General features: G+C 37.3%; 1 protein-coding gene across 2 annotated transcripts in view; it reads left to right on the forward strand.

The window, feature by feature from the left end:
* PCSK5 (proprotein convertase subtilisin/kexin type 5) overlaps positions 1–25,000 on the forward strand; it is a 321,518-nt gene that overhangs the window by 63,478 nt on the left and 233,040 nt on the right. For both annotated transcript variants that reach the window (XM_060762183.2, XM_060762182.2), the window contains exon 3: positions 17,665–17,778. In XM_060762183.2, the coding sequence (XP_060618166.2) occupies positions 17,665–17,778 (114 nt within the window). The remainder of the gene's footprint in view (positions 1–17,664; positions 17,779–25,000) is intronic.

A 25,000-nucleotide genomic window follows, 5' to 3' on the forward strand; every position in this document is an offset into this window, starting at 1 on the left:
ACATTATAGAATTAATGCAGTTTGAGACCATTTTAACTGCCATGGTTCAGTCCTATGGTATCATGGAAGTTGTAGATCTACAAGGTCTTCAGCCTTCTCTGCCAAAGTGTACTAGTGCCCCACCAAACTATAAATCTTAACATTATATAGCATTGAGCAATGGCCATTAAAGTGGCATCAAACTGTATTCATCTTATAGTGTAGATGCATCCCATGTCTATGAAAGCTCATGCTACCAACTCTGTTCTTTCACTTAGTCTCTAAGGTGCTTTTAGACTCCCTAGCTCGTTAATAACACCGTTAAGCAAATAATAATCTATCAGGTATGTGAACTGCTTTACAGAAACCCAGATACACCATCCAAGCTTATCACTAAGTTTGAAGGTGTAGAAATGGCACTTCTGTTCAAGATACAAAGTCTTTCTTTTAAAAAAAAACATAAAAAGCTAAAGTCGTTTCCTGTTTTTGTTGTTACTGGAGGTTATCTTTGTATGCCTTTTATATTTGAAGCTACTTGTAAAGTATTTGAGAAGGTGAGAGTTGCTTCAGTCCATGTTTTGGCAGCAGTAACCTCAATAGCAAAAGTTCAATCAAGAAAGTCAAGAGTTCAGAAGAAAATGAGGTGGAAGTGGAGTTCAGGTCAAGGAAATCAAGTAATCAACATCTCATTCCATGGCCTGTAGAGAAAAGTGAGCATTGTTTCTCCTCCATCTCCCCATACAACAATGGAGTTTTAATTGGATGTCAAAATGGTTTTGCAGCTCTCTCACTTTGCAGTAAGAGAACAGGAACAGCAATAGAAATTATCTGTGTGTTTGCGGATAAAAGATGTGCATTTTCCATAAGGGCAAGAGAAACAAAAAAGATAATGCAGAGCTCAGAATCAAAGAGAAAAGTAATGGTCAGGAACTCTACATTAAATTTTGAAGTACAAAAATAGCACTTCCCTACCTATCTACCTGTGATGAAAATTCTGCATCACAACTGTCTTTTTTCTGGTTAAATATAATGAGTAGAAATGTAAAAAAAGATTTAAAAAAATAAGTAGGTAAAATGTCTAGCTGAACGATATTGTTAAGAAATTAAAAAAGACTTCCTTGGCTTTGCTACAGATGTTCTGCTGAAATATTTGAGATGTAGATTATTATTTGATGGAGATTTATATTATGTCACCTATTGTTAAAGAAAAAAGAACAAGATGGAAAAATAGTTAGATTTTAGATATAAGCAGAACTACAGTGAGCAGAGAATACTTGAAAAGAAAACATTATGCTTTGTAGTCTCTGAAAAAAAGCATCTCTTCTATACAAATGCTCTGTTCTGCATCTCTTAGCCATGCATTCTTAGCCCAAATGCAGCTTTCAAGGACTGGTTGTGATTTTAAGTTGTTAAACAGACCAGTGATGACTTATCCAGACATGGGCCTTCAACTGAGTACTGTAATTCTTTTTTTTTTTTTTTTGCAAATAACTTTTATTAAGCATTTCCAAAGAAAAGGAAAAAGAAAATCCACACTAAGGTAAAAAGAGATGAAAAAGAATAATATGGGGATAGTAGAGTTGTTATTACTTAGTTACACATTTACAAATATCTAATATGTTACAAAGAACAAAGAAGGTACAGGTTGTTGGGACACGGGGGGGGGGGGGTGTTCTTATACAAAATTACCATAAATCTTCATCTCTATTCTAAAATATTGGAGATTTTAATTTTAAGTCTAATAACTGTGTCGTCTTGTTCCTTCTTATATTGTTCTCATGTTCTTCTTATTTTCTTTTCCAGATCTTTATTGAAGATTAATATTGATTATTCGGGGCATATTGTTTCATTCAAATATTTTGTCTAATTATTAATTATTATCTAAAAAGAAAATTCTACAAATTTCATTTAAACTGTTAGTAGATTAGTATTTATATAAACATGGCTTTTTATTTATCATTATATCAATAGCGTGCTTTTTCTCCTTTTGTATTACAGTGTTCCCTCACTTATTGCGGGTGTTATGTTCCAGGACCACCCACGAAAAGTGAAAATCCGTGAATTAGGGACGCTATATTTATTTTAATATTTATACATTATTTTAGTATTCAGGGGAAAGCCTTTTCCTTTACCTTTTAAACAAAATCCTTCAGTCACTTTAGTTAAGCAGCAACTTTTAGAAAGTGCTCCACTTCCATTGGGCATATATAAGAAGTATGCATGCGCAGTCTAACCCTTGCACTTCCTTCCTCGACTCTGCTGCGAGTCAATAATCACCTCTGGAGCCACTTCCAGGGCTGCGGTAGCACAGTAGGCTGCACTTCGTGGCCAGCAGGCCTTCCCCACCGCACCTCAGGCCTGGCCTGCACACCAGCCTCCCTTTCTGAGGCCTGTTGGCCACTAGGCGGAGCCGCTCGCTATCTGCCACTGTGTAAATAATATAATGTACATATTTTACATTAATATTTATTTTAAAATGTGAAACAGCGAGTCCACGAAAAGCAAATCACAAAGTAGTGAGGGAGCACTGTATACCAGATTTATGTAATCCATCCCAATCTTGTTAGTTGTTGCTAACTTGTCCGTTATTCAAAATTTCTTGAAGTTTGGGTGGGTGCCTAATACAAAATACAAGTATATATATAAAATAATAACATTTTCCATCCACAACTCTTGGGTCTTCAACTGTGTAGTATCATTCTGACAACTAACTGGGGCCCATTACAGAGAGAGGTCAACCCTCCTGTTTAAAGAGCTCCACTGGCTGCCGTTTATCTTCCGAGCCCAATTTAAGGTGCAGGTGCTTACCTACAAAGCCCTGAACGGTTTGGGACCACCCTACCTGCGTGACCATATCGTTGTCTACGAACCCACACGCTCACTCCGGTCATCTGGGGAGGCCCTGCTCGTGATCCCGCCCACGTCACAAGCGCGTTTGGTGGGGACACGGGACAGGGCCTTCTCCGTGGTGGCCCCCCGCCTCTGGAACGCCCTCCCGAAAGACCTCAGACAAGCCCCTACACTGGCAGTCTTCAGAAAGAACCTGAAAACCTGGCTGTTCAAATGTGCCTTCTAAGACTAGAAACCCCAGTTCCAAATCCCAGAAGCACTTTAGTCAGTTCCAAGACCACCGCACACTGCACACCGCACTTATACTATAATCCCATATCTCTCCGACACATCAGCACTTTTAATCCTGTACCCCTACTCCGGCCGGCTCAGTTTTTAATAATGTCTTGTTGTATTGCTACTGTATTTGTTTTCTGCTTAACTGTTTTATTTGCTATGTATTGTATTGTTGTATTGTGTGGGCTTCGGCCTGTTGTAAGCCGCACCGAATCCTTCGGGAGATGCTAGCGGGGTACAAATAAAGTAATAATAATAATAATAATAATAATAATAATAATATCTAAGTTTCAGAGTTTTTGTAGTAGGACTACATGTCAAATTTGTATCTGACCTTTTTAACAACTTTTGGAAAGTTGTTTTTTCTGCCAAAATATTTTTTGCTTCTGTATGTGTGTCTTGAACATATGAATAAGGAAAAATATCAGTGTGAACTCTGCCTTTCTATGAATCTTTCAATTATGCTGTTTAGTATTCTTTTTCTCATAAACATTTAGGGAAATTAGGTGATGGTCTTCATTGCAGGAAAGGAAGTGAAAATGTCCATTTTATTTCAAGGGCACAGAATAATGTAATCTTTCAGATTTTGTTGCATTGGACTGCAACTCCCACTTTATCCCAGCATTGCCTGTGCTGACTGGGATTACTAGGAGTTATTTTCCACATCCCTACCCTTCCAAAATTCCCTACTTCTGTTGTAGGTGGAACATTCATGAGAAAACGTAAGTAGTTGCTAGGACTTGATATTTATTCATATGTTAGTTTATTTATCTCCTACTTTCCCCTGTTTAGAACTCCAAGCCAGTTTATAACAGTTGAAACAAACATAGTTAAAAATTAATAGCATACAAACGTTTAAATGTAATTAAACCACATTAGAATTAAAGGCAATTAAAACAACAACAACCAATAAAAGTCCAATAGATTTTTGTAAAGCGTGTGTCCCCTGCAAAATCAATTCCTAATGACTTTTCCAGAAGGATAGTCAAAATTTTCTAGCCTAGTGCACCTGGGAAGAGAGTTTTAGAACCTGTAATGTTACACAATGGGTGTATCTACACTGTAATTCGACAGCATTTTAACTGTAGTTTTACAAGGTCGTTAGCCTTCTCTGCAAAAAATGGCTGGTGCTTCAACAAACTACAACTCACATGATTCCATAGCATTGAACCATGGCTTTGTTAAAATGAACCCTATGTCCTTAGCATCTACAACTGAGTCTGAGGAAACAGCACAGGAACAAAGACAAGGTTTTACTAAGGCTGTCACTAACCGAACTGGCACTTTGGATAGCAGTGTACAACACAAGGAAGAAGAGGGAAGAGAGTCTTCCTTTTCACTACTGATGAAGATTTTAAGGGTGAATCTGTTCTACTGTCTTGGTTCTTTCTGTAGTGTTTAGCGTCACCATATTGTTTGTGGCAAAAAGCTGAAGAAGTTAATTGTCAGAAGTTTTGACATTATCTTCCTGTCATTGGTTTTTTGGAACCAACAGAAAAAGAGCAACAAACAAATTAGCCCATCTTTGCACCATTATAACTCTAGATGAATCATCCTGCACTTTGGCAGTATATTTCATCAGCATCATAATTTCTGATAGTGTCAAAAAGTGCCAAAATAATATGTACGCTGCTTCCCAGAGAAACTAAAAATAAGAATTAATTGTTTAATGCTACTGTTTCCTATTTGTAAGTGGTGATGGGAATTCGGGCACTAGAGATTTTTCTTTTAAAATTATATTTGATTTTCCTCAGGCAAAATATGATTCATTGCAGGATTCAGTGAAGTGCAATGGAAGAATTAATTTTATAAATGGTCAAAGGATATTTGATGTTAGCATATGTAGATTTCTGAAGGACCTGAATAGTTTAAGGACAAACCTGTAGAGTTTAAGGCAAGTCATAATCCAGTTAAAATCTTCACAGTGCTTTTAGTGTAAAAATAAAACATTTTATTACAATATCTGAATAGATAGGTTTTTCTGTACCAAAATCTAAAAAAGTCCCGAAGTATTTGAAAAGGCTATTAACTTTACAACCTTGAGAATGTTCCATTGATTAATCATTAATGTGAATTTCTGGAAATTATGTGTGTTTGACAAACTTGTTTTGAAAAAAAAAATCAATTGCGTTGCTTTGATTTAATAATGCTTTACCGTGAAATTTGTACAACAGGAGATTTAAAGGTCAAACATGAAATGTAATGAATCATATGATATGATCCCACATATGAAAGCCATAAAATATTACATTATTACTCATCCCAAAGTATCTTTTCTTCATTCCATTCCCATTGCTTAACATTGGGTTTGTGTTGGAATGCTGGATGATGCCAGTCTTATTCTATTCCATGTTGCCATGGCCACACTACCATTTATTTATTTATTTATTTATTTATTTATTTAATATATTTGTACCCTACCCTTCTCAACCCCTGGGGGGGGGGGGGACGGGGACTCAGGGTGGCTTCCAGAAATTTTAATATTTCTATTTCTCCTTTTTTGTTCCTAGAGAGAGAGACACGATGCATAAAAAGAGCAGTTAACATCAGTGGCTCAGAAACTTACTATTTAAAAGAATCCTGCACACACCTTATAGAATCATACCAATTTAACTTCCTAGTTCTATTTCACTGTCACTAAACCTGTTCATACCAAAGATACAGCTTTGTCTTTGCTTCCAGTGCAGAATGGATGCATGATTGGGAGTGCTGGGGCAAAAGTAAATTATGAGTGCATCCAAATGCATAACTGACTTATTGGGTTCTGCTGTATGTAACTGAACCATTTGAGCACTAGGATAAAAGAGCATACAAATCTAGAAGCAGAATGCAAATACTTATGAATATAGACTTGAGTGTTAATTGCAATGGCTGTAGTGAGCACAGAAAACATCAGGACTTTATTAGACAAGGACTACTGGAATCACGCCCAGTGAGAGCCTTCTCTATATCACACCAGATATTTAGGTGTATAAAATAGGTATAAAATCAAACATTTACTGATAACAAATCAGCATATGCAAGGCTTGCTAAAGAAGCTCATTTTCCTTTTTATGAAATACATTTAATGCAGAGTCTACTATAAACACTGTACAGTATTGATAACAGATTTGTATAAATGTCGAAAATAGCCAGTAGCTGGTGTTCATGATCTTTCACTGTTGCACATTTTTTTACGACCCCAATGTTGAGTTAAGACAAACCTATTTTGGGGTCTTATGTTTAAGAACAGTGGTTCTTTTATTACAAAGGAGGCAATTGGTAAGACCACCTCTGAAATGTTGCTCAAGATAACCCTATGAAATTTACCATAAATCGACAGCAGATTTAAAGGCACATGTACATTGTGCATATTTGTTGGTTTTGAGAGGATATTTTAAAAGTACTTTTAATTCTGTTGATAGTTTAATTATGTTTTTAGCTTTGGGATGTTAATAGTGATGCCAGTCTTTACCTAAAAGAATCGAAGTGACCTTGAATGCCAGGACTGGGAAAAGCAGGGGGCATGGATATAAGTAAAATAAAAATGTATGCTCTCCCTAGCTTTCTGTAATCCATCTGAACATTAGGAAGAACTTCCTGATTGTGAGAGCCGTTCAGCAGTGGAACTCTCTGCCCCGGAGTGTGGTGGTGGCTCCTTCTTTGGAAGCTTTTAAGCAGAGGCTGGATGGCCATCTGTCAGGGGTGATTTGAATGCAATATTCCTGCTTCTTGGCAGGGGGTTGGACTGGATGGCCCATGAGGTCTCTTCCAACTCTTTGATTCTATGATTCTATGATTCTAGACAAAGTATATGATACATTTGGCACAAAATTCTATTTCCTCCAGTGATTTTGCCATGTCTAATTGTAGATGTGGAAGAAGATTGATTACTGTCAATGAATTGAGTTGCAGGGTTTGATGACAACTCATGGTTTACATAGTTCCTGCCTACTTCATTTGCATGTTATCCCCATTTGGTTCAGGTGTTCATACTCACTAGCAACATATGATTGTACTGTTCATGCGGCACTGTTTGCAAAGAAGACCTTGAGACTTTTGTTTGTGGCATCCCACTTTGTCTTGTAACCTCACCAATATTCATCAGGTCTTGTCATATTTTTCACAGAGCTGGGAAATATTGAGTTATATGTAAATCAATTAGCATTCAACTTCATACTTGTGTTGTCAGCTCTGACTGGAAGAATTCTCCAATGTTACAGGTGAGATTCTGGGACCCTTCCAGGCAGGATTTTCACCGGAGGCATCCAAATGATGCCTTAGATAAAAGCAAATTAAATTGAGACAAACAGGTAAATCCTGCTTTGCACCAAATTATTTAGATACTCTATTAGATCTGGGCCTTCCTGAAATGCCCTGATTTAATGGGGTATGGGCCCTGTGGGGACGCACTTCTGGGTAGTCCTGGGACTACCCAGAGGTCCATCTCCATAGCCCACCTCAATTTTTCAGGCTTCCAAAAACCCAGAGAACTGAGGAGGGCACTTCCCCCCCCCCCCAACAAGCCTTAAAAATAAAGGAAACTTATCTTGATATAGTTGTGGGGGGGGGGGGGGCAGATTGGGTGGCCCGATGCCATCTTGAAATTTTTTGGGATGGCATGGGGAGAGATAACTATATCAAGATAATTGATTATCTAGAGAATACAAACTTTTCCCATTTTTGTTTTGGGGTGCGGGGACTTAAACTTGCTTCGGAATGGGTTTCTTAAACCCGCTCTGAAGGAGGTTTAATTATAGTGTGGAAGCACCCTCTGTCTTAAACCTCTCTTGAGCTCCTGGTACATCCAGGTAGTCTCTCATCCAGGCCATCCTGAGCCAGTTGAGGTTCCAAAATCAGGTGACATCTGGTGTATAAAAAATAGTGGGATTGTACCAAACAACCTCCATATCCATAGGAGTAAATCCACACTTTCATTTATCCACAAATTATATAATCTCTAGGCATATCATAGCTCTATGATATTCTTGGGCAAAAAATTATTCATTTTAATATTATCCATGGATTCTCATATCCATCCAATGTCCAGGAATGTATCCTCAGTGGATAAGTGGATTGTATTGTGTATTGAAATTACTACATGGAGTAACAAAGACAGAATAAGCAGCACATTGAGGAGGAACAAATATTAGTATAATAATGCTTCTAAACATTATTTTCAAGACACTGCCATTCTCAAATCAATGAAGGCTTTTAAAAAACAAAAATCAATGAAATGTAACAGCCCCCCTCCCCCAAGGTAACACAATTTAATGGCAACTGAACACTTTTCCAACACTCTAATAAGCAACAGGACAAGTTATCTTTAAAAAGTAACTTTATCCGCTCCTGGATTTTCAAAGCTAGATTTTCAAAAGGGGTATAATGTTAGCACACTAAGTTTTATTTTGAAATAATTACACCTTATCTATTTTAGTGAAATTCAGTAATTAAGTAAGTAAAACCTCCCAAGTGCAAAAATACTTTTTGAGACAGGACAGCCATTAATATAGCTGTTAACAGGAGACCTGTTAGTATCATGTTGTCTTATAATAGTACAAAGACGTAAGCCAGTCTATGGATTATTTCAGTTCTGATAGAAATTTTGTAGTTCTCTATAAACACCACTTCATTTCCTACTAAGTCAAAACTTGAAAGAACATGTGTTGAGTTTTTGCCAAGGCGCCCAGCAGGCAGCTTTCTTCTACTGGTGAAACTTCTGTAGTTTATTCTGTTATTACAGAGTGTACCTTTATACAGACAGAAGCAGTAGTTTCAAAATATTTTCTGTTTTATTTCTATGATTTTCTGCCCCTAAGCTTGTCCTGACATCTGTAGATCTGCTGCTTCAGATAAATCATATATGTGCAATGATGTAGTGGCATCAAAAAACAACTGTTTTTTTATTATAAACTAGCCATTGACCCTTGCTGGAATATATATTTGAAAGTCAATGAGAATGCATCGCTTGGCACTGTTGGATACATTGGTATTTTTTTGAAAAACAATAAATCTTAGATCTGCTGATATTTATGAAATAATATTACTAAGAATGTCCCATACTTGTGACCTATATCAGATTCCTGTTTTTCCGTAAGCTGTGCTCACAGTGCCATCTTAAAGAAAATTATGTAAGATGTGCAATGATTACATTATCCACTGAGACCTCTAGAAGACTCCAGCAGATCTCAGTGGACGATTTAGTAATTTCACATATAGGTATGGGGACATAGCCAGATGCTTCTTTGGGTCCATCTACATAGGCCATATATGTTGGTGCTGATCCAGAGTGGGAATACTGTGGATCAGTGCCGCCAAAGTCCACATGCATAGTAACTTAGCTGGCTCAGCAATTGGCAGGCTTCTGCACTGCATGGCACTAAGCCAGGGCAGCGTCTGAATTGCACCTTCATTGCAACTGCACAGTCCGTGGGTGCCAGAGCTGGTTAGGTAGCACTGTATCCTTACGTTCCCTCCATCGTCCTGGGCTTAGTGATGACCACCAGGCATGTTTGTTGCATCCACTGGTGCCAGCTGGAGTGACAAAATGATGCGAGAAAATGAAGCATAGAAAGGAGGTATTGCTACTTGCTCTGATCTTTCCGGGCGGATGTAGACATCCCCTTTATTGTGGAAACTTCCACAATAAAAAGGGAGCTGTCCAGACAACATTCTCGGCAACCCAAAATTAATTTTCCACAAACCAGGAAAACCCTAGTTTGTGGCAAATTAATTTGATAGTGCGTTTATTCCATGCCGCCTTGGAAGGCACGGGATAAACCCACGACTTCCGGTGTCTGGACTGCAGAATATTGCAGTCCAGACAGTATTCCCACAGTTTTCTGGGCTAAATTAACCTGGAAAGCTATGGGAATACCAACCCCTCCCCAGAAGCCCCCCCCCCCCGAAACAGTAAAAAAAGGAAAAGAACTCACCTGACCTCCATGGGGTGGCTGCTGGAGTTCTCCTGGCTTGTACAAATGATGCGCCAGGAGAAGGTGGGGGGGGGGGGGGGAGGAGGAAAATCCCTCCTGCCCCCTCCCTTTCTCCTGGAGCGTCATTTGCATGTGCCAATAGATCTCTGGCAGCCGTCCCATGGAGGCTGGGTGAATTCTTTTCCTTTTTTTACTGTGTTTAGAGGGGCTTTTGAGGAGGGGGTTAAGTGTCCCGGTGTTGTACTGGGAAGTCCCAGTACAACATTTGGACACCCACCCCAGAAAGCACGCACTTTCTGGGGTGAGTATAGATGTGCTCCCAGGAACATCCACGTTTTTTAATCGCTCCTGAGATAACAGCTTGTCTGGAAAGGCCCTCCATTACTCTGGGCAGAGTCAGTTACCACCCTCAATTTCATGACCAATGGTCGCCACTAAGCCAAGGATAACAGGGGGAAAGTAAGTGCCATTCCCTGTAGAATGGCTGTGTGAACTGGAAGCAGCCCAACAGTTTAGACTGCCATTTCCCATGCCTTTTTAAAATGCGGGACAAGGCTGCATTAGGATGAATGGATCCCGTGCATTATTTGGCCATACAAGGTGTTAGTCATTCTTTTTACACATAGTGATTATGCATACTTTACAAATATCAAACTCTTTTAATCCAAATGTATTTCTCTCATATGGGAGTTGGCAATGGCTTAGGCAAAAGTTCTTTAAAATTTCAATTGAATAAAATGCTTTTATTTTTTTACACTCAATTCAATTATAAAGCTATTTCATATCTTATGAGATCATCCATCCATCTAGCTGAGTGTTGTCTATCAGGCATTCTGTGCACCCCATAATGTCTGCACTGTCATGTGGTAGCAGGGATGTATATATATATATATATATATATATATATATATATATATATCTATCTCCCAGCTACATACACACACACACATACATACATACACACACACACTCGGCACTTTTCTTATAATTCTTTCTCCTGCTTTCATTTTGTCTAACAGCTTCTAAAATACTGTCAGTTATGTCATGAGAAAAAAGTATTTTCTTCCCAGAATTTCTGTGTTTGTTCTTCTATTGTTCAATTCTCCATCTGAAGTTCAGTTTTAACTTGAAATATGCTTGCTCTTTGAATCAGAATAAGCTTTGTATGGGTTTTTGACTGGCACCATCTTATTTCCCTTTTCTTTCTAACTGATGTTTTCATCTTCGTGCCTTCTATATATTTCTCCTTATTTAGCATCCCCCGTTTCCTCACTTTGGTGGTTTGTTCTAGGTTTTAGACTGTTGTGTTTTGTATATTACTTTGGTATGATTTCTGCCAGACTATGGCCCACATAAAATCTATGGTGGTTATGAACAGCTACCTGCAAACTTTCTAACATACATTTTCAGCCACCAGAAATATTCACTCCTCACCCTCCTCACTGTATTCCCAGCACATGAAATAACTTAATATTGAATGATATCCTAAGTTAATTTGTTTGTTCATTTGTTTCTTTTCATTGTCTGTTGTTTTTTCTTTAAAAATAATTTTTATTAGATGACAGCATTTCTTTCTCTCCAAAAATTCAGTTTTGCAGTTAGGTGCCAAGGTCATAAAGACTTTTTTTTATACTTTCATTTCTCGGTTCCTTTCAGAATTCATCCTGTTGTATAACAAACTGCAGTACTGCTTTACCAATAAATGATATTTTGTGAAAATGTGCATGAAAATCTGGCTCATTGAATGGTTTATACATCTTTAGCAGTCTTGGATTTTTGGACATTAAATTATAGAAGGAATCTGTGCTTCATTTCACAGTCATTCCAGTTTTCTCTTTATGTAGCAGGCTGGAAGCCAAAGGCATGCGATTCCATGCAGGTGGGCCAACAGAGAAGGAATGGAGCACACTATTCTACTTCAGCATGATGTGGAAATGTAACAGACTTAGGAAGGAAGGAGTGCTTTGTGTCTCTTCTACCTATCCCTAACCGAATAGTTACCTTTGTTTTTCAGGGGACTAGTTTTTAAGGAATTATATACAGGGCTACTGTTAACTCTCCCATGAGTGGTCAGGCAAAGGCATGTAAGAAGTGGCTATTCTTTAAACCTGTTCGCTAAAAAGTGTTAGACAGTGTCCTTAATATTATTGTTGCATGCTCTGAATTGCAAGTAATCTTTGAAAACTGCATGGTCGGAATTTTTTTGCAATGATGAGCAAAATAGTAAAATCATTTATTCTGTGCTGTGATAAAAACTTTATGAATATTTATATACCAAGTCTTTAGTGCATCTTGCCTGACTTTCAAAATCAGATAGGATCTAGTTCCTTTAGGGTTTTTATGCCATTTTTTTCCAAGTAAATTTCTCTCAAGCTCTGTTGGGCAAGATTTCCCAAGACACTTGGCTTTTTAAGGCAAAGGACAAGATGGCATCGACTCCATTCCATAGAGAGAAGCTGACTAGGTTGCTAAGTGATTATTTTACACTAACAACTGAATCCACCACACCTGAGACAGTAGGCTATTATTTAGGTTTCCTGAGAAGGTTAGCTATTTTGTTATAAGAGAGATTTCCCTACAGCCCCCAATGTTTCAGTTCAAGTGAAGGGTCCAAGTAGCCATTGGAGACCATGCAAAAAACCCACCCCAAATATGCCTCTAAATAATCCACACATCGTAATCCATTAGGCAATGTGATAAGGTGAATCCATTGGGCAATGTGATAAGGTCCTTTGATATGGTTATTATTTCCTATGGGCAAGCAGAAAGTGCCCAGCAGATGGCATAGATCCTGTATCTCAAAAACTAGAGCTGGTAGAGGGAAATGGTGCCAGGTCAGATATACCCAGAAACAGGTTTAACATTTGAGGTACCAAAATGTGTGTTGGTCATTGTAATCAAATATGTGAAAGAGAGTCCTGCCAACTATATTTTAGTTGCCTCTGACTCAGGTGTACTAAAGGTTTGTATATAAAATGCTGAATTGAACATCAAGGGCCATCTACACAGGGTACAAAATCTAGGACTGGGTTGCTTGGGTGCCTTTGCTGACATTGGCAAGGGGCCCATGTCAGCTCTTTGGAGTTGCAGTAGCTATAATAAACAGAAGTAAGTGCCATCTCCATTACCCCATTCTGCAGATAAAGCATGATGGAAACATAGGCCTGAGTAAACTGGCCCAGCTGTTCACACACATGCACACACCATGTGCTCCAGAGCATTTGGAATAACTGATTTTGCCCTGCATTAGGGATCAGAAATCCCTGGATGTTATCTGGATGCCCAGGAGTAACTTCTGATCAAACTCAGGGTATGCGGTCAATGGAGACAGGCGCCAGCTCAACATCTAGAAATTACATATCTGTATAAATGATTTGAAATCCAAACTGCCATAAATTTCTAGATGTTTATATAAACCAGCAAAATAAAACTTTTGTAATGAAAATGAATGAGAAATGTACACAGTTACTCCTACAGCTAAGTGTGACTTTATGGAAATGTTAATTTGGAGCCTTCTTTTCAAAGTGTCTCCTTTCCTCCAGAAATTAGGTTCTGTATAATCGATTACTCAAGAGATTTTGGAGTAGAAAACACAATTTTTCTACTCCAAAATTTTTTCTACTCCATAAACACTTCCATAGTATTTTATTTCAAAATATACCTACTATTGGATAGTGTCATGGTCTATATATGCATAATGTGTTCACAGGAAACTGAGGGTGATATTTCCCCAAAATAATGTCCAGACCCACTGTTTGCTTCAATTGTGAAGCAGGAGCCTCTCCTTCTGATCGTTATAAAAGCAAATGAGATTTATAATGAAACAGTTCAACCCTTTTACTCCAAAAAGTCCATACAAACTAAAAGACACACTTAATGAATTGAACAAAATGATTCACTTCCCTAGTAAGCAGCTCTATATCTTGGCATACACTTAGTACAATTATGAAAAAACCAATTTTAAAATGGACCCAGCACAGTGTGCAACTCATTTAAAAAGCCAAAAAAAAAGCAGTTCACCATCAGTAGTCCCCGCATGTCACTGAACACATAGAGTGTACTCTGCTAGATTTGTTGCAGTTTTGTGCACTAATTTACATCCCACTGGGAATAAATTTAGGTTTGATTTTAAATTTCTAAAACACTTGCTTTTCTCAAATGCTAGGGATTACTGGGGGTAGGGAGGTGGCACAGAGTAGGAGAAAGCAACACATCTTAAACAGAGACTGTTTTTGATTGCTCTTGAGTAACTATTGAAGCCATTATTGTTATTGCTGTATGTAATGGCTTGGATCAAAACCCAGACCTTTCTGTATAGGGATGTATTATTTACTAAGTTTCTTCTTGAAAATAGCAATGAGTACTTTCAGCAATTTTCGCATCGCAGTGAAAATGCTTCAAAAATTACAAAATAATATTCCCAAATAGATATGTATTTTGCGCAGTTGTTTTGTTTAAAAAACAGCATTTTGGGGTAACATTTAAATGCAGAAATAATCATTCCTGCACAGAAAATGCTGTTTTCTGTGTAAGACAACCATGTCTGAAGTTTATGTAGACAAATAGTGAATATCCTTCAAAAACTACATGACTATCTCATAACAGAGAAAGAATTGCTGGAAGTACTTTTTGATATCTTCGAGAAGAAACTTAGTGAAGAATTATATTCCTCAACAAAAAGTTTTTATTGTTTATCAAAGTCTTACATACAGAGAAACAATAATGACAACAATAGATTTAAAATGCAACTGTTTTAAAAATCAGTTTTAGAATATTTTTTTTAAAAAAATATTCTTCCTGTCCCTATTTCCTGGTGCAATCCCTTGTACTACCCAGAAGCCACCATTGAACAGCATGGAACCACTGAATTGGTATGAAATGTGAACTGATGGAAAGTTGTGCAAGCAGAAATATTTCCCTTGACATTGCAAAGGAAGCAGTTTTGATGGGCAGCACCTTGGAAAGCAGTTAGTGGTGGGTCAAAAACTCACTTCTGCCAGGAGTCGTTAGACTAATGGATCACATTTTATATCTCTTTCTCCCCCATCTCCGATAAAATAGTTTTTCTAAAAAGAAAAAACAAAATGATTCCCTTACTTTGTTCAGGAGTTTGGGGATGCTTCCAGACAGCCTCAGAATCTGGGACAAGAAACCACGGTACCTGAAAGCAAGTCCAAACACGGAGCTGTCAGTCCCAGTCAATGCTCCCACGCCGTCCTGACATATTGGTATCAGATTTTTGAAATCCACAAGATGAACAGGGGACATCTGCCAGAAGTTTACTTTAATTTTTTTTAATTGACACTCTGAGATGCGCTGTAACTCATATGTGCTGATGCGTGTATCTAAATGTGCGCATAAGCAGATTTCTTATCTCTCCGCACACTCCTGTGAATTCAAGCTCTGTTTAATTTCATAAACATCAGAACAAAGGAATAGTTGCAGAGAGATCTCATGGAAATTACTTTCTATTTGTGTTTTCATTTAGCCATCTATGTGTCCGTGGCCCCATTTGTTTGCAGACCTCATCAGTATATAGCAGTTAAGTCATGTGTATTCCTTGACTGCAGGGATATGCAGTCAGGTGTATATATGACTTTTTAAAGCCAAAATAATTTTGAGCATGCCTTTTTCAAATGTGTTTTCAGCTGTTAATCTGAGTGTGCATTTTCCTTAAACATCATTTACCCCTCCCCCCCTTTTATTCTGGTTTCTTCCACATTTTAGGGCCTGTGTAGAAGGGCCCTTGGAGGTTCAGTGATTGGATTCACACCAAAACATATTTCAGGATGATCATAATGAGACCTGTATTGCAAAAGTAGACTTACTTATGTTTTTTGAATATAGCAAATAAATCCACAAATACCTCAGGTACCTCTGCATGATTCATACTTTGGAATGAACTCCTTAGAATATGCCTTTACTCTCTGTTAATATACTTGTGACATTCTTAACTCCCTATTCTGGAAGCTACTGTAAGGTGCTAAAAAGTACAACAGAGAAAGGAAGGAACTTAACGTGACTTCCAATCAGCCACCCAGCAGATGAAAAATAAATAGGCTCCCAATATGCTGGTGAGCTAAAGCTAAAGAATATAGATGAAATGTTATAGGTACTTTAGTGCAGCTGCCTGCCAGTGAACACAAAGTTTTACGTGAAACGCCAATGTCACAAAACTCACCAGCTCTTTGCCATCTTTTAAATGCTGAAGCCATTACAGATCCTTATTGCTGTTGTGCAGTTGTGTGCCTTCAAGTTATTTTTGACAAATGAGATTTCTTTAAAATGTTTGTTCTGGGGAGGTCTGATTTGCATTCCTCTGAGGCTGAGCAAACGGGACTTATCCAAGGTCTCCCAGTGGGATTCCATGGCTGAACAGGCATTCAAATCATGTTCTCCCAGTGTCCTGGACTAACACTCAAACCACTATGTCGGGCTCACAATTTGATATAAAGGGCTTGCTAAGTTGAGGGAATACGAACCCTGGAGATATTTCCATAAAATGCAGATAAGTTTACAGGATAAAATGCAACAAGTTGTTATCAAATTGTAAAAAAAAAAATCTACTCCAAAGTTTTGGAAATAGTTTATGACATAAATAAAATAAAGTGTATTTGAATTGGGAAATGTGATTCATAAATGTATTGCTGCAAGCTCTAGCATTACAAATGTGAGCAATGTATGTTATTTGAAGCAATTTTGCACTTAATCTTTCCTACATAAAATATGTGTATTTATTTTTTGTGTACAGTGTTTGCATTTCATCTTTAACACAGGAGAAATTGTATTGTTTCCATAGTTATTCGTATAGTTTGGCAGATTTTGCTCTTATCAGTACCTAATCTTGTAATATTGTGATATGTTCAAGCAAACTTTCTTTAGGTATGCTTTAGCAGCCCTATAATCAGGGAATGTAAAATGTGATTCAGCTCAAATGTGCCACTTGCCACTATTCATAGAAAGACTACTATTCAGAAACCATTTTAAAGAAAAAAATAGAAGTAAAACCCTAAATTAGAATATCTGCCCTATAAACAGGAGAACTACAGGTTAAACAACAACAAGAACTGAGAGGAGATGCCAAAGTAAGGCCATCAAGGTCACAGACTATATTTCCCTGCTGAATTTCTTATCATCAGAAAAGTATTGAACATTCAGAACACAGGCACTGATCTGAGCAGGCTAGTTTTTATAAATGCACTATTTTCCTGCCTGTTCCAAAATAAGCTTTTTGCTAAAATTATTCTAAAGCAAGTTGTCTGCTCAGGTTTATGTACTATAAACCAACCCTGTATGCAGTTACGCTATTTTTCTCCTTTGCTTGTTCACTTGTTCTTCAGATTGACCGAGATAGGGCAAAAACATAAAAAAATACTCATTTCAAATAATAATCACTTTTAAATGCAGGCTGCTGCCACATGTAATAACTAGATCTTGGTGTATGTTGAGGCTGCTTTGTAGAATATATTTAAGGAGAAACAAATATATCAAGATGAACTCTGCACTTTAAAAAGTGAGCACCTGTTTCTAGCAAGTGTCTTCATATTTGTATTTACTTATTTATTTTATAGCTTTTTAAGATTTACCATGGTTTTAGCAATGCATTTAACTAGTTATAATATTTACCATTTTTTCTTATTGACAGGTGGAATGGATAGAGCAACAGGTTGTAAAAATAAGGACAAAAAGGGATTACAAACCTGGCAGCATCCAGTCCATGTATTTTAATGATCCCAAATGGCAAAGTATGTGGTACATGGTAAGTCCATATAGATTAGCTGCTTTTTTTTAATAAAGTGCTCTTTCAAAATAAGCAAAAAAGTGCCATATGTTTGTTCTTGTTCTATGAGAAATAATCGCATAATTGCAACCTGAACCTGACATGTTAGCACTATACAACCTTGAGTTATAATCATGATAAACTACAGTTTTTTTCATAGTACATAAAAAAATGCTTATTTCAATAGAGAAAAAAATTACATTAATGCTGTTGGTCCCAAACTTTGGTCCTCCAGGTGTTCTAGACTTCAACTTCTGGAAGCCCATTAAACTTACCCAACAGTCAAGAATCTGAAGGACCAAAGTTTGGGAACCACTACATTAGACAGTTGTTACATTTATCTGTAATTAAAATAATAATCTCTTAATTGGAGGCAAAGCGCTCCAGTGTGGTAATTTTTAATGTATTGATTAAAGTTTATATCCTGTCCTATATTCAAAGATTTCAATATATATTTATGGTCAGTTCTATTATTAGTGCAAGGTTAATTCATTTTTCCTTAATCCTTACTAAATTAAGTGGGATTTGCACACTTGGATTTTTGAGAAGAATCGGATTCCAAATTGTTGTCATACATGTTTTGCACTTTTAAGTCTTCACTTGATCTCAAATGGAGCACCTATTCTGGGGTCAGAAAGTCTAGTAAGGATCAATTTATGGGTCAACATCACTTACTTCCATTTAATTTCCAGTCTCAGTTCAGGATGCTGGTTTTAATCATATTTTTTTCCAAATAGCATGATGTCATAGTATCCTAGAAGTGACAAGATATTTCCTTTTGAGGCTCCCCCCACCCCTTTCCTTTCCTTTTGGAGCATTCATTCACTGGGAATATGATATCCATTTTGTGGAAGGGCCTCCAAAACATCTTGTTCCTTTATTGTACATTTTGAAAAGAACACTGAACACAATGTTGTTTTCAGGAGCCTTCAAATTTCAGCTGCTGTTTCTGAAGCTTTCTGCTTTCAGTGTATTGTTTTGATTATATTTAAAAAGCAAAACAAAAAGTATTAACTACTTGAGTATATTTTCTGTAAAACCATAACACATAAATCAATTATGCATATTCAGAATCCATTGATTTGGTTTACCTTAAAGGATCACTGTAAGGATAGATGAGTTTTATATACTTAACAGTGCAATATATTAGTTGCAATCATTCAGTGTCAGTAAACAATACCACTAGATTAAGAAAAAAAAAGTTTATTATTATTTTTGAATAGTTGTTATTAGTATATCAACAATAGTAAAAGAGGGGGGAAAGGGGGGAAGGGTTTACATGGAAAGTAGGAGAACATTTGTTTTATAGAAAAGTCAGAAAATAGTAAGGAGATGGAGTGGTCATAAATCAAAAGTGTATTATTATTTTATCTTCTTGTAAAAAAAAGATTCCTAATGTATTTCAACATGTAACTTAAAACACGAAAAGTAAATACTGAACACATTTTTATAAGTGGCTTATAGACATATATCATTTTTCTTAAAAAAAAGGATTTCTATCTGAATAGAGGGAAACCCACGGGGAAAAAACAGTGGAACAAAACCACTCATTGTTATTATATTTTTGTTTAATAACTAAACAACATTTCAGTCTAGTTCATGAATTGTAAACCTAACCATGAATCCTTTTGGTGTTTTCAATAAATGGATGGGTGAACTATGGGTGATCCAGACAGGCTCTAAATCGTGTGCCCTCCTGCTTCTTCAAGTGGGGCATCCACCCACGAAAACACGATGTTTTGGCCACAAAGCAAAAAAACTCTGCTTTGTGCCAAGGTAATTTGATAATGGGCTTAATCCATGCCTTCTTGAAAGGTGCTGGTCAAAGCCACTATGGATGCTATCTGGACTGCCCTCTCAGAAGTCCTGATTCAGATTGGAAAACAGCGAGGGCATCCCCCCCCCCAAGCCTTTAAAATAGGAAAATAACTCACCTGGCAGCCATATCCCCTTCTCTGGAGTTCTCCTGGGTTGTATCAATGATACTCCAAGGAGGGGGGGGGGGAAGGAGGGAAATCACTCCTGGAACCCCCCCCCCCCCCACCACCACCACCACCTTTTCCTGAAATGTCATTGGTACAACTCAGGAGAACTCCAGAGAAGGGGAAATGGCTGCAGGGTAAATTATTTTCCTTTTTAAAAAGGCTTTTTTAAGGAGTTTTCTTTTCTATCCTGGTGCCCTGCTGGAAAGCCCAGCAGGGCATGTGGGCACCCCCCCCCCCGCCTCCAGAAAAGCACATGCTTTCTGGGGCAGAGAGGGTGGACTAGAACATGGGAATAATTATGTTTTTAAAATGTGATTGTTCTCAGGTTAAAGGGCTGTTTGGAACCACCCTGAGACAACCCTTAAGCAAAGAGCCACTATAATGGTTTGACTGCAATTGGGATGGCCCATGGAAGTGAAGCCATTTGTCCAAAATGGATAATGGGCAGAAAATGAATGGCTTGTAATGGCCAAATTGTTTAACACCTCAGAGTAGAAGTTTAAGACTTTAAAAATATTTCAGTCATATTGCTCTGTGTCCACTCTGAGTAATATAATTTAGCAAAAATAGGAGTTGGGAAAAACAATCTGGTTCCAGTTCATTCCAAAGTATAAAAGAGAGGACCGCTCCCCCCCTCCCCTGCATTCCCCAGAATTTCCTTTTCTTTCCCTTCTGTGATCCTCAAGGTCTTTGGAATAGGAATGTATATGAGAGGTTAACAGAAATCTACATATTCAACCGTGAAACTATGGCTTTATCTGTACTCCTACTTTCTCCCCTTTCCCCCTTGATTCTTCATATGTTTTGAATAGGTACATGCATCACAGGTAAAGCAAGCCTACATTTTAAATGTCCACCTTTCCAGATACTTTGGGGGGAGGGGGGAGCAACACACTGTTTATGGATAACATTGAAGGAACCTTATTTGTGTCTGCTTTCCAGACAGGAGAGATTCAAGATTGATGATTTATAGTCAGAGTGAAAACAATATGTTTATCTAGCTTTTAAAAAAAATCTATTTTGCTGCTTTTTCTAAGAGTAGAATTAAGGGGAACCATGTAATATCTTTTTACTAAAATAGATAAGAGCTACAGCAAGTTCTAAAAGTGATATAGAAACATGGTATTCTTTACATGCAATGCTTTCCATGTAAGCAATTCTGCTTTAATACAAAAATATACATATAATTTGAATTTTCTTTGACACCATAATCAAGATAAGACAAAGCTATTGACACAATAAAGAGGTTTATTAATTTTTACAACATAAAAAACTCCTATTCTTCTATGGTGGGCTCCTCACAAGTTTTTCAAGTGTTCACACACTTCCCTTATTTCAGAGGAGGTCAAAGGTGAAGTCAAAAACAAGGCAGTGTACAGAATATCTAAAAATGTTGAACAGAGGAATCTATGTTGTATGAAAGTGGGTTCTCCCCTCTTTCCAGAAACATCAAGAAAAAGCATTGCATAAAGACAACCCCCTTACTGCTTCTCACAGCTGAAAAGAGGAAGGATGAGAAACTTATTCGCTTTTTTTCAACAGATGCAAATGTGTAACATCATTTTCTCTGACCTTTTGGAATGTCATGCTCAGGTAGATAGGTCAGCAAGTCCTAACTGCAGTGTCATTGGTACAAAATAACACATTTGTGCCATTTTATACTATGCTATAATGTTTGATATTATGATAGTACAAGTAATCTGTGGCAAGTCTTCCTACTAATGAGAAGTATTTCCATAGTTAAAAGTACCAGGAAAACAGATACCTTTATTTCTACAGATACCATTATGAAATTATAATGTGAATGGAAAAAACATTATCCACACATTTCTTTAACTTTACATGTATTATATTAATTTATTTTAGAAAATCTTTATGCCAGTTATTCATCCCTGGAAGTTAACATTTAAAAATGTAAAAGTCACTTATTCCTATTTTATTACAGGGTAGCTTTGAGAGTGTTGTCATTCAGGTAAAAAATACTGTTTATCTGAATCATGTAGCAACTTCAAGACTAACTTAAACATGAGCCAACAATGTCATGCAGCGGCAAAAAAAGCCAATGGGATGTTGGCCTGCATAAATGGGAGTATAGTGTCTAGATCCAGGGAAGTCATGCTACCCCTCTGTTCTGCCTTGATCAGAACACACCTGGCATCACACTGTGCCTAGTTCTGGGCACTACAATTGAAGGGAGATGTTGACAAGCTGGAATGTGTCCAGAGGAGGGCGACCAAAAATGATTAAGGGTCTGGAGAACATGTTTAGCCTGCAGAAGAGAAGGCTGAGAGGAGCCATGTGTAATATGTGAGAAGAAGTCATAGGGAGTAGGGAGCCAGCTTGTTTTCTGCTGCCCTGGAGACTAGGACGCAGAACAATGGCTTCAAACTACAAGAAAGGAGATTCCACCTGAACATTAGGAAGAACTTCCTGACTGGGAGAGCTGTTCAGCAGTGGAACTCTCTGCCATAGAGTGTGGTTGTGGCTCCTTCTTTGGAGGCTTTTGAACAGAGGCTGGATGGCCATCTGTTGGGGATGCTTTGAATAGCTTTTCCTGCTTATTGGCAGGAGGTTGGACTGCATTGCCCATGAGGTGTCTTCCAATTCTGATTCTATAATTGAAAAAAAAATGGCACAAACCTTTGTGGACTCCAGTCTACTTCTTTAGATTTAGTGGACTGGAGACCACAAAAGATTGTGGTAGAAATTTCAATTGATTCAATCCTATCTTTTAATGTTGAAACAGATTAACACAGATATGTCTTTGAACACTATGTATCTAGAATTTGATTAATGAATAACTTAGAAATGGTGATAAGCCTTTACCTTTGGCCCTTCCAGTGATCTAAATGTGTAACAAAATCTTGTCAACAAATAGCACTTTCATGTCATTTGTGAAGTCCCTTGATTTCCTTTAGGCTACTGGATTCTTCATCCTTTTGTATTTCTTGCAGTCATCCAATGATTTAAATGAACAGGAGCTTCTTTTTATCACAATTATTGGCATTTTTATTCCTGTATAGATTAATCAAGGTCATGATTTGTTCATCCAATACCCTCATAATATCTGAATGAATGCCATGTTTTTATTTCATATGCCTCCCACAATGTAAACACATTTATTATGGAATACATCTTGTACATTTAATTGAACGTTTGGTCACAGTTTCAAATAAGTTAGATCTTTAAAATGAATTTGGAAGGGACGGAGCAATTTTCAGTATGACTGAAAAGATGCTGCATATAAATACATGCTGTGTTTTCCAATTACAGTACACCTTGACCTCATTTATACATTGAGGTGGAAGGCAGAAGGTACACATGCATAATTTCACAACCTAAACAGTGAGCCTAACTTCTCCTTGCATACATAGTGTGTTGTTGAATAGAAGTTTAAGACCTATGTTTGATCTTTTCATATTTATAGGTATAGATGAGAGGCAGTGCAGTACTAACCAGCTAGTGCTTATAAAGCTTCATATATTTGAAAGGCATGAAAACCTTTGATAAGCACAAAGCAACTGTATCTGTGACAAGAGTTAAAATGAACAATAGATTCCTCAAAAACTATTATACACTAGCCATCCCCTGCCATGCGTTGCTGTGGCCCAGTCTGTATATATGTGTTTTGTGTGTGTGTGTGTATGGTTTTGTGGATGCGTTGTAATGTAATTTTTGCTTTTTAAGTCCCTTCTGCTGTGTTTTTCAGTGCTTTTATGAGTGATGGTCACTTGTTGGTCTGATAGGTATATTGTGTTGCAAAGTAGGCAAGTGAGGTTTATATATCTGTGGAATGTCCAGGGTGGGAGAAAGAAGTCTTGTGTGTTGGAGGCAAGTGTGAATGTTGCAATTGGCCACCTTGATTAGCATTAAATAGCCTTGTAGCATCAAAGTCTGGCTGCTTCCTGCCTGGGGAAATCCATTGCTGGGTGATGTTAGTTGACTCTGATTGTGTCCAGGTTAGTTCATCAAGTGCTCTGCTATGGCTGACTATTCCATATTTTTATTTTATAGTGTTCTTAACTCCATTGGCAGCTAAGGCCTCTTCTACACACTGAATAACATCTCACATTATCTGCTTTGAACTGGAATATATGGCAGTGTGGACTCAGATAACCTAGTTCAAAGCAGATATTGTGGGATTTTCTTCCTTGATATTCTGGGTTATATGGCTCTGTGAAAGGGCCCTAAGACATTTTTCATATTGAGTTACATTGTGCATGGGCACACTTTTATGTTGCCTGTCAACCTATGGTGACCCCATTAATTTCATTGTGTTTTCCTAGTACAGGAATAGTTGTACTTCCTAAAAGAAAGTTCTAGAAATTATTTTCTTTGAACCAAGAAGCTGTAACATTAAACTTCCTATTCTGTGATATTTTCCTGCTTGCCACAGATAGGATGGTATCATCCACACATAAATGGTGTGTGCTTTTTTCCACTGATGCATCAAATAGCACTAAATGTTCCGGTCACAAATGTCTGTTGATTTTGTCTTCAGAGAGAGATAATCGTCTCTTATCTTTTAAGTGGAGGTACAGCAGCAAAACCCTGCTTGGGAGTGTTTTGATCTTTTCATTTAGTATTTTGAACTCAACTAGAGGCAACATACACAACGTCTGATTTTTTTAAAAAATAGAAAACCTATTAGCTTTTCTTTTGAGCATAAAATGTACTGTTAGATAATAATTTTATATCAAACGTTATTATGGCCACACACATTGCATGATATAACAAAGTCCAAAATCTTCAAAAGAGTGATAGCTTTATTGGGCCAACTAAAAAGCAAAAATATGTACACACGTTTTTGAAACATCACTGGCTTCTTCATCAGTCAAAAATATTAAAAATCATACAAGAGAAGAAAAATGATAATTTTAGAATCACAGACTTACAATTTCCATTAGAGATTCCCTCTGTTGTTAGTTAAAATGCTCTATAGCAGCACCGTCTCTTCATATCTAGAGACTTTCAGATCCACTTTGGGTTAGCAACAATCCAAATATGGCATTGAGCAGTACAACAGGTGAAATATTTCATTATGAGGAAATAATTTGGTGACTTATTTCCAAAATGAATTCAAAGATGGCAAAGACCCATTTTTGAGCATGCTACCAAATCTAAAAATAAGTTTAACGTTACAACAACATCAAACATACGCATATACACAAACATAACATTTCCAAAACTTTTATTTCTCACTCTAGAAAAAAGTG

This window comes from Anolis sagrei, chromosome 2 (genome assembly GCF_037176765.1).
Source record: "Anolis sagrei isolate rAnoSag1 chromosome 2, rAnoSag1.mat, whole genome shotgun sequence".
Taxonomy (NCBI): Eukaryota; Metazoa; Chordata; class Lepidosauria; order Squamata; family Dactyloidae; genus Anolis; species Anolis sagrei.